The sequence below is a fragment of the Crotalus tigris genome, unplaced genomic scaffold (genome assembly GCF_016545835.1).
Source record: "Crotalus tigris isolate CLP2741 ecotype Arizona unplaced genomic scaffold, ASM1654583v1 scf7180000024513.1755786, whole genome shotgun sequence".
In the NCBI taxonomy this organism is placed as follows: domain Eukaryota; kingdom Metazoa; phylum Chordata; class Lepidosauria; order Squamata; family Viperidae; genus Crotalus; species Crotalus tigris.
The window spans coordinates 1,419,395-1,427,859 of NW_024100685.1; the positions used below are offsets into that span (position 1 = coordinate 1,419,395).

At 64.9% G+C, this 8,465-nt stretch overlaps 2 protein-coding genes across 5 annotated transcripts in view; one reads left to right on the forward strand and one right to left on the reverse strand.

The window, feature by feature from the left end:
• Positions 1-1,715, forward strand: part of WDR54 (WD repeat domain 54) — a 13,247-nt gene extending 11,532 nt beyond the window's left edge. Inside the window, exons 7-9 of one of the 2 annotated variants that reach the window (XM_039333839.1) lie at positions 308-470; positions 837-938; positions 1,068-1,715. In XM_039333839.1, the coding sequence (XP_039189773.1) occupies positions 308-470; positions 837-938; positions 1,068-1,199 (397 nt within the window). In that variant the 3' untranslated portion in view covers positions 1,200-1,715. The remainder of the gene's footprint in view (positions 1-307; positions 471-836; positions 939-1,067) is intronic. The other variant, XM_039333840.1, reaches the window with a different exon arrangement.
• A 307-nt stretch (positions 1,716-2,022) lies between these two features.
• On the reverse strand, positions 2,023-7,922 carry LOC120303904 (rho-related BTB domain-containing protein 2-like). 3 transcript variants are annotated; one of them, XM_039333829.1, is made up of 11 exons: positions 7,766-7,922; positions 7,443-7,614; positions 6,771-6,978; positions 6,587-6,690; positions 5,920-5,988; positions 4,690-5,606; positions 4,486-4,604; positions 3,921-4,071; positions 3,672-3,760; positions 3,183-3,288; positions 2,023-3,016 (listed from the first exon to the last, which is right to left on the reverse strand). In XM_039333829.1, exons 3-11 carry the CDS (start codon positions 6,960-6,962, stop codon positions 2,841-2,843), a joined length of 1,923 nt encoding a protein of 640 aa, XP_039189763.1. In that variant the 5' UTR covers positions 6,963-6,978; positions 7,443-7,614; positions 7,766-7,922; the 3' UTR covers positions 2,023-2,840. The 3 variants fall into 3 exon arrangements, 2 of the variants coding, with proteins under 2 accessions (XP_039189763.1, XP_039189762.1); XM_039333828.1 differs by having other exon boundaries at positions 5,803-5,988; XR_005555554.1 differs by lacking the exon at positions 2,023-3,016 and having other exon boundaries at positions 3,672-3,755; positions 5,803-5,988.
• Positions 7,923-8,465: the final 543 nt, after the last annotated feature.

Sequence of the window (8,465 nt, forward strand, 5' to 3'; positions counted from 1 at the left end):
GTGGGGGAGAAGGGGACCCGAGGCAAAAGAGTGGGGGGCAGATGGAAGTTTTGCACAGCAAGAAGGCCCGGCTGCTATGTGGAACTCAGGGTGGCTGCTCGGAGCAGCGGGTGGGAGGCGAGACCCTCCTCACAACGGAACAGGTCCTGGGCTGCAAGAGCGAGGCAGCCATGTCCCTCCTGCTGCTGGTTTTGCTCAGTGGGGTGCTTAAGGGCGTGGGGCGCTGGCCTCCCTGCAGCAGGAGGTGCTCAGCCTCTGAGCTCCAGCACCCAGCCAGCAGGGTCTGATTCCTCCCCTTCACACCCAGCTGCACCTGCTCCTCGGTGAAGCTGTGGAACGGGGTCGTGGCTGCCGGCTACGGGGACGGGCAGATTCGTTTGTTCGAAGCGGCACGTGGGACCCTGAGAGCCCAAGTCAGCGCTCACGCACGCTGGATCTACGCCCTGGACCTGGCCCCGCTCTCAGGGAAGGTGAGCCCAGCGCCATGGGGGAGGGGCAGCCAGAGTTTGGCAAAAGGCCTCCATGGGGCACGGGTCAGGTTCCCTGGTTCTGGATGCCAACCTTTGACATGTGAGCACGCCTAAGCTGCAACATGCGCAGACCTAGGCTCTTTGGCGCAGGTGGCAGGCAGGCTCTGCAGAGCTGGTGGAGGTGCCCCCCCTTCCCGTGGGTAAAAGATTATGAGCAGGTCACCACAATCACAACCTGCCTGAAGGAATGGGGGGCACCCAGCTAGAACCCCCCCCCCAGGCAGCTTTGGCATTCTCCTGGGTCACCTTCTGTGGGAAGGGTCTCCAGTCCAGGCCTGCTGTCCCGGAGATTCCCCCCCCCCCCAGGCCTCGTCTTCTCTGTCTCCTGCCCAGCTGCTGTCTGCAGCCGAGGACTCCTTCGTGCGAGTCTGGGGACTGAGCCTCAGTGCGGACACAGACAGCATTGAGGTGAGCCCAAGGGCTGCTCGGTTGAGGGGGTGGGAGACACCCGTCTTTCCAGAGCTTCACTCTGGATTCCTAGGCTCTTTTTGGGAGGGGGCAGGAATGCCTGAAAGGGACCCACCAATTTCCCTGCAGTTTGAGCATTGCCACACGGAGTGTGTGACCGACACGCAGATTTGTGGCGCCCGCTTCTGCAATCTGGAAGGCACCACCTTTGCTGTCACGGGCTTTGAGCTGAGCGAGATCATCCTCTACCACCAGGTGTAGCCCTTCGGGTTGCAGGTAGTCGCTGGATGCAGAGGAAGGACTGGCATGACGATGCCAGCTTGGGCAGGGCAGCACACAAAGGGAGCTCTTCCCCCTCCTCCCCAAAAGGCCGTTTATTTTTTTGGCCCAAGCAGGCGTCCCCTGGGATTTGGCGTCTCCTTTGGCCCAGTAGCTCAGGCTGCCCCCTCCACCCTGCCCGCAGCAGAGCTGAAGCAGGGAGCCCTGGCCTGTCTCTGCTAGGCAGAGAGCAGAGCTGGCTGGCGCATTGTTTCCAAGGCCTCCGCTCTGCTCTGCGGGAAGGGGACTGTCTCGCAGCCCCAGGGAAGAGGGATGGCTTGGCTGGGCCCTGCAGCAGAGCAGCCCCTGGCCAGAAAGTTCTCCCGCCCTGCCCGGGTTTGTTTAGACTCCAAAGGCTTCAGCACAACCCCGACTGCTTTTTAGTGTTTCAGAGCCAGCAGCTAAATTGTCTGTTTTCCTGATGAATAAAATATAGTTGTTTGGCTAACAAGGAAGAAAGGCTGGTGCCCTTGCCTTTTTTTCAAGCGATTTCCCCCATGCAGCAGGAGATGGGGGTGCCTGCAGAGCTGACCCCCTCCTGATCCTTCTGGTTGCCAGTCAGGAAGGTGCCCCACCCCAAATCACCATCCTGCCCGTAGTTGTGGGGCGGGGCGCAAGGCGAGCAGCAGGAATACAGTTAAGGGGGCTCATTTGCCCCGGGCCCCAAAATTATAGGACCAAGCACTGTGCCCCCACTCCTACATGTCCTCTACAGGCCAGGGAGATCCCCCCACCCCCCGGAAAGGGATTGGCAGACTCCAGGATGCACAATACAAAAGGCTCTTTATTAAAGATTCCAAACGGCTCAACAGCAAAGTGTATAAGAAACGGGGGCTAGCCCAGCTCACAGTGGTTATGCAGATGCACGCAGGCCACAAGGGGCCTGGGGCATCAAAGCCCTTCGGTCCGGGGTGGGGAAGGTCACACCGGCCCACCCCCAGATCAGTTTGTGCTTGGTTGACATCTTGAGAAAAAAACGGAACAGGTAGAAAAAAGTGAAAAAGGTTTAAAAACTGCAGCTCTGCAGCCCCCCCCCTTTTTTTTGCTAAGGTTATTGGCAGCAATTTCCCTTAATGCACCAGATGGCACCAAGGAAGAGCGGGCACTCCCACCCCTTTGCCCCACCCCAAGGAAAGGCCAGCTCTGGGCAGCAGCTGCCTGGTGTCCCAGGAGCAGCCACAGCGCCTCTCTGCACTGCCCCCCCCATGGGAAGGGAAGAGGGAGCCCTTTCTACGGCTAGTGGCTCCCCAACTAGGGGGCTCTGGCTCCTCCACTCATGCACCCACCCGGCCTCCCCCAAATCCCCCTATTGATCCCCTTCCACGGCACATAATCACACCACAACCCCCCTCCCTTTTCCTCCATCACCTGCACGGTCACTTTCCCCCCTCCCGCCCCCCCAGAATACTGCCAAGGTCAGAGGTAGCAACCAGTGCTGGGCCCCTCCCCCCCCAGTGAAGGCATGGCAAGAGGCACAGAGCCGGGGATGGAGAGGCAGCCGGTTGACAAGGCAGAAGCGCCCCTCCCCAGCAAAGGCACCAGCAGCAGGGCGGGGCCCCTCCCTCCCGGTGGGCGGGGCCTTGCTCAGGAGACGGGGCTGGGCCGGTGGGGGCGCCAGAAGCACCACTTGCTGCGCGGATGCTGCTTGCGGAGGGCCTCCTCCTCCTGCGCCCGCTCCTTCTGCATGCGCAGGTAGCGGTCCTCCTCCTTCAGGTACCAGACGGGGGGCCAGCGGTGGGTCTCAAAGTGGGCCCTGTTCTCTGGGGAGAAGCCAGGAACGGCTGGCATCAGCTGAAAGGCAGGCCCTGGGGAAGGGAGGGGGCCACCCTGAGGGGAACCCCACCCCCCCACCTCAATTCCTTCCTGGTGTGTTGAAGCGTGTGAGCAGCAACCGGCCCAGGAGCCGTGCTCGGTCACGGGGCTTACCGGGAGACAGGGCCTTCATCTCGCGCGGGAACCGGCGGCAGACCTGGTTGTAGTTGGTGCAGATGTAGTGGAGGCACCAGGCGGCCAGCTGGAGGGCTTGATGGAACTGCGGGGAGGAGCAGGGTCAGGCCACTCCGTCCCTGGGGCCCCCTCCCTGCCTGGGGAGGGGGGGAATCTGGCACAGGCTGCCCCCAAGCCCCCTTTCGGCCTGGTGATAAAGGCCTCAGGCGAGACATTGGGAGACGGTGAAGAGTTCTAGTCCCACTCGGGCACAAAACCCGGTTTGGGGACCTGGGGCTAGTCGCTCTCTCTAAGCCCAGCCCACCTCACAGGGCGGTTGTGAGAAGAGGAGGAGGAAGGCGTATTAACTTTGTTTGCCACCCTGAATTATAAAAATAGTAAAGGTGGGTTTAAAAAAATCTAAACTTGCAGGAGCCTCTCCTCCGCTCAGGTTCCCTGAGGGCCGGGGCCAAGGCGGTTGCACCGTACCTGTGTCATTTCCAGGTAGAGGATCACCTGGGCATCGATTTCCACCTGCTGAAGGCTGGCATGCATCAGCTCATCCACTGCGTGCTGCTCTGGGAAGAAAAGGAGGGAACGGCACTCGGGACGAAGCACTCTTTCTCGCTGCCCCCCCGGAACGCCCGCTTCCCGGGCCCCGCTTGGCTGCTGCTCTGTGCCGCCCTCAGTGCCCAGAAGCGCTACGTTGCCGCGGAGGGAAGCCCCAAAGAGACTCACCGGTCAGGGCCTGCAGGCGGGTCAGGCAAAGCCGGTTGGTGAGCACCAGCAGCTCCATGGCGTCCAGGTCTGGGCTGGGGACAAAGAGGCCCGTGTACAGGAACTCCAGCACAGCCCGCAGGCAGGCACAGTTGGTGCCTGGCAGGGAGACCTGGGGGTGGGAGAGAGGGCGCTCAGGGAAGCCTCTAACCCGCTTCGGCCCACCCTTCGCCTCCAGCAGCTGCTCCAGGCAATTTGGGAGGAATTCGAAGCACAAAACTGCAACTTCCATGATCACCAGCAAGCAAGGGAGGGGAGGGCAGTGCTGAAGAAAGAGGAAGCCGGCAGGCTGGGGGGGGGGAGAGGTTGGCCTTGGTGGCAGATGGAGCCCCCCCTGATCTTTTTTTGAAGAGGTCCGATACGGTGGAGCTTGCTGTCCGCTCAGAAACCAGGGGAAGCAAAAGCCACCCCAACTGGGCACCCCCCCCCCAGCAGCCCAGGCTGCCCACTGCACCACAGCCATGGCGTTGTCCCCTGCACAAGCCTGCCCCCACTTATAAGGTGGCAGCAGGGCTGCCCGCCTCACCTCAGCAGCACAGCTCTCCCGGAAGGTGCCCCCAAACATGGCCACCATGAAGTCGCAGCCTGCCAGGAGGAGGGGCTTATGTGCTGGCATGGAGCCATCATCAACCAGGAACACCACATCTGCCAGGGGGGAGGCGGGGGGAGTCAGTCCTGGGCATCGGGCGGCTGACCGGGGCTGCCCTCTGGCCTCCCTCCTCTCAGCTACCTGCAAAGGAGCCTTTGCTCAGGCATTCCCTGATCCGGTTGGCCCGCCGCACGTGGAAGGCCTTGGTGATCTCGTGGTTCATGAAGCTCTCCTTGTTCAGGATGTTGGCGACCATCATGCGCAAGTCGAACACCTCCAGCAGCTCGGCAATGGCAGCCACCTGCATGAGGCTGGCCTGGGGTGGATCCAGGCGCCCGGTGTACAGGTACTCCAGCACCACCTGGAAAGGGCCCAGCTGCACTGGCTCATCCAGGTACACGGCTGTCATCGGCTTCTCTTGCTGCGTGACCGGGTCCTGCACCCGCTCCTGCCGCACCTCAACGATGCCCCGGCCCCAGCCAGAAACCGGGCCGGGCATCCAAGCTGCGCACAGGGGCTCATCACTCTGAGAGGGCCGCAGCGGCACGGCCCGCGTGGCTGTGGTCGGGTATCTCTGGTCTGCTGTGTCCAAGCTCTTCGTCCGGCTGGCTGGCTCCTTTCCGCCAGCCGGCCCATCCCCCAAGTCCCCCGCAAAGAGGTCGTAGAACCGGGAGCAGGCCGTGGCCAGGTAGACCCTGTGCGCAAAGAGCTGGTGGCCTCCTGCCAGGCGGAAGACCACATCGGCGCAAAGGGGCTCCTGGAAGAGTGAGCTGGGCCCCCGCCCCTCCCCAGCAGCTGGCTCAGGGATGTGGATGATGGGTGGGGGAGGCTTGGGAGGCAGGAAGGGGGCTTGCAGCAGTGGGTGCTGCATCTTCTTCAGGTGAGACTTCCAGAACTGGAGGTGACGACGGGAGATGAGGGCGGCCCGAATTGCGTTGTCGAAGACATCCTTGATGCCAAATTGGGCCACGATGCTCGTCTCGTAGTACGGGATGCCCAGCTCCTTGGCTACCTCGTGCCCGCACTCAGGGGGCAGGATATCCGAAGGCTTAATGGGCCTGAAATAAAGCAGGAGGGACCCCAATAAGCAAAGAATGGCCAGGAAGGCCCCCGTGAAGGGCAAACTAACCCAACTGCGGTAGAGAGTGGAGGCACCCCCACGGAACAGGCAGGAACCGATCTAGGATGGGGGGCTGACCACACCTGCCAGCCCCCCCAGAATGAGTGGCCTCAGACAGCGGGACGGGGCCCTACTTGGCCAAGGGACGACGCGCCCGGTTCACTGCCTCAAGGTCTGCATAGCGCAGGTCCAGCTGGCAGCCCACCAGCACGATGGGGGTACGTGGGCAGAAGTGCTTGATTTCTGGGTACCACATGGTCTTCACGTGCCGCAGTGAGTTGGGGTTGGCCAAGGAGAAGCAGAGCACCACCACATCAGATCTGTCAAGGAAAAGGGGGGAGGAGGGATAGCATCAGGCAGGGAACCTTCCCCCTTAGTTGCAGAGGCGACCCCTGGGCCCACCAGACCTTGAGAGAGAGAGGCAGGGGCTACAAAGAGCCACCCTGAGGGCCCACAACCCAAGGCCAAGATGGAGGGCTGGCTCTACTCCTCCACAGCGTCCCAGCAGCGCCCCAGAGCCCTCTTCTTTCCAGAGCCCCGCCTGTGCAGCCCCCTCCCACCCAGAGGCTGCATAGGCCACTTGACTGCTCCCTCTCAAACCCTGGACAGTGCAGGGCACATGCAGCTGAGCCCCTCCTGCATGGCCTCCAACAGAGAACACACCTCCCATCCCCCAGAACAGGGAAGCATCTCCCACTGCTGGAAGGGCTCCAGAGACTTCCAGGAAACGGACTGGGCGAGGGGAGGGCCCTGCCAGGGCTGAGCAGCTGAAGGGACAGCTGCCTTGCTGCCTCCTGGAGGAGGAAGGAGGCAACCCAAGAGCGGCTGCTAGCAGGACCGGGAGAGCAGCGGCCCCATACCGGACAGGGCCAGCGGGAAGCGGACCGTCCCGGTAGGAGTGGCACCCGCCGCCCTCACCTGCCATAGGCGAAGCGCCGGTCCTTGTGGTGGTCCCCGAAGGTGTCCCAGAGGCGCAGGGAGATGCTGACCTCGTCCACCACGTCGCGGGAGCGCTCCAGCACCTGGGCAGCGCCGAGGCGTCAGAAGGCGGGCCGGACCGGGCGGGGACCCTCCGCCCGCCCGCCCCGGACCGCCGGCTCACCTCCTGGCAGACGCGGTACTGGTCGATGGCCCAGACGGTGGGCACGTGGGTGGCCAGCAGCTGGTACTGGCTGAGCGTGGCGTTGCAGGCCCGCGCGCAGATGAGCCGCGTCTTGCCCACCGCGTTGTCGCCCACCACCACGCACTTGATGGTCTCGACGTTGGGGCGCTCGTAGTCCAGGTCAATATCCATGGGGGCGCCGCCGTCGCTGCGGGGGAAGGCCGGGATCAGGGCGGGGAGGGCGCGGCCGGCCCGCCCAGCGGAGTTGCGCCTTTACGGGCTCCGGGGGGCCGGCCGAGGCCCTTCCCCGCCCCGGGTGGCGCCGGCGTCCCGGGCGCCGCAGCCCTTCGCCTCCCCGGGCCTCTCGGCCGGCAGCCGCCGCCGCGTTCCCCGGCCACGCTCCCCGGCCGCCGCGCCCATCTCCCCGCCGCCGCCTCCCGTCCGGCTGCCCCGCGGCGCCGCCCCGCCAATGGGCGCCCGGCCGCGCCCCCTCCGCCCGAACAAAGGAGGCGGCGGGGGGCCCGCGCGTCGCAGCGCCACCGGCCCCGCCCCCGAACCGCCCCCCACGTGACGGGCCCCCGCGGGCGGGGCTAGGAGGGGCCGCGAAAACAGCCGAGCGCGGCGCCGCTGGCCGAGCCGGAGGCTTCGGAAGGTCCCGGCGGCAGCGCGTACCTTGCTCGGGCTCGGATCGCTTTGCAGCCGCGCCGCGAGACAAAGGGGGGTGCGTCGGACGGAGGGCGCTCTGCACATGGTCTTGGGCACGTCGGTCGTCCGTAGTTCTTCCCCGCGAAAGCCCGCCCGGCGGAGAGCGCCCAGGCGGCCCCGCGGCCTCATGCCACGCGGGCTGCAACGGAGAGGAGAGCGCCGCCTTCAGGCCACCGCTGGGCCCCCCGCCCCCTCCCCGCGGTACCGGAGCTACGGACGGCGGCTCAACCCGCGCGGAGCCCCCGCTTCGGCACGCCCCCGGTCGGGCCGTCCACCCCGCACCCCTTCACCTTCGCTCCGGCCCCGTCCGGACCCCCGTCCGGGCTCTGCGTGACGGGACTGGGCGCGTCCGCCCCGCTGGCTTCGACGCGGCCCTTCGGCTTCCACTCCGCGGCGCTCCTGGTGTCTCGGGGCGGAGGCAGCGCTGCGCCCGACCCCTCCAGGCGGGCCTTCCGACGGGCGGGGCGCAGAGCTGGCCCTGGTCACGCTCCGATTGCCCTGGAGCCCCCAAGCCGGCGGGAGGGGCGCGGATACCAGGTTTTTTCCCCGGCGGGAACCCGGGAGGAACGGCGCGATTTTGGCGTCTCCTTCTCCGGCCCGGAGGGGAGCGCAACCGCCTCACCCGCGCAACCGTTCAGCTTGCCGGGCCTGCCCGATGAGCTCCGCGGCTCCGGGTCTGAGCGCGGCCGAGGATTTGGCCGCTGTTGGATGGGGAGCCGGGTGGGGGGGTCGTTCCTTGGAGCCCTGCGCACTGGCCGGCCGACGGGAGATTGGGCTGGGCGGGCGGGCGGGCGGCGAGCCAGGAGGAGAGCATTGGGGTTTCTTGGACGGCGTCCCCAACACGAGTTTCCCCAGGATTGTTAACAAACAAAACCTGAACAAGCCAAGCTGCGGTTTTGCCTCCTTTTTGAGAAGCCCAAAGTGTATTAAGAGCAAGGGGTTGCTGGGAACCCCCCTTTGCAAGTGTCCCATGTTGTTTTTAAATCTGAA

Excerpts from the sequence above, each read along its gene's own strand:
- LOC120303904 (XM_039333828.1), bottom strand. The coding sequence starts at position 6,962 with ATGGATATTGACCTGGACTACGAGCGCCCCAACGTCGAGACCATCAAG. Across the intron at positions 5,989-6,586 it reads CGGCGCTTCGCCTATGGCAG|ATCTGATGTGGTGGTGCTCT; the intron begins GTGAGGGCGGCG and ends TTTCCTTGACAG. Across the intron at positions 5,607-5,802 it reads GCGCGTCGTCCCTTGGCCAA|GCCCATTAAGCCTTCGGATA; the intron begins GTAGGGCCCCGT and ends GCTTTATTTCAG.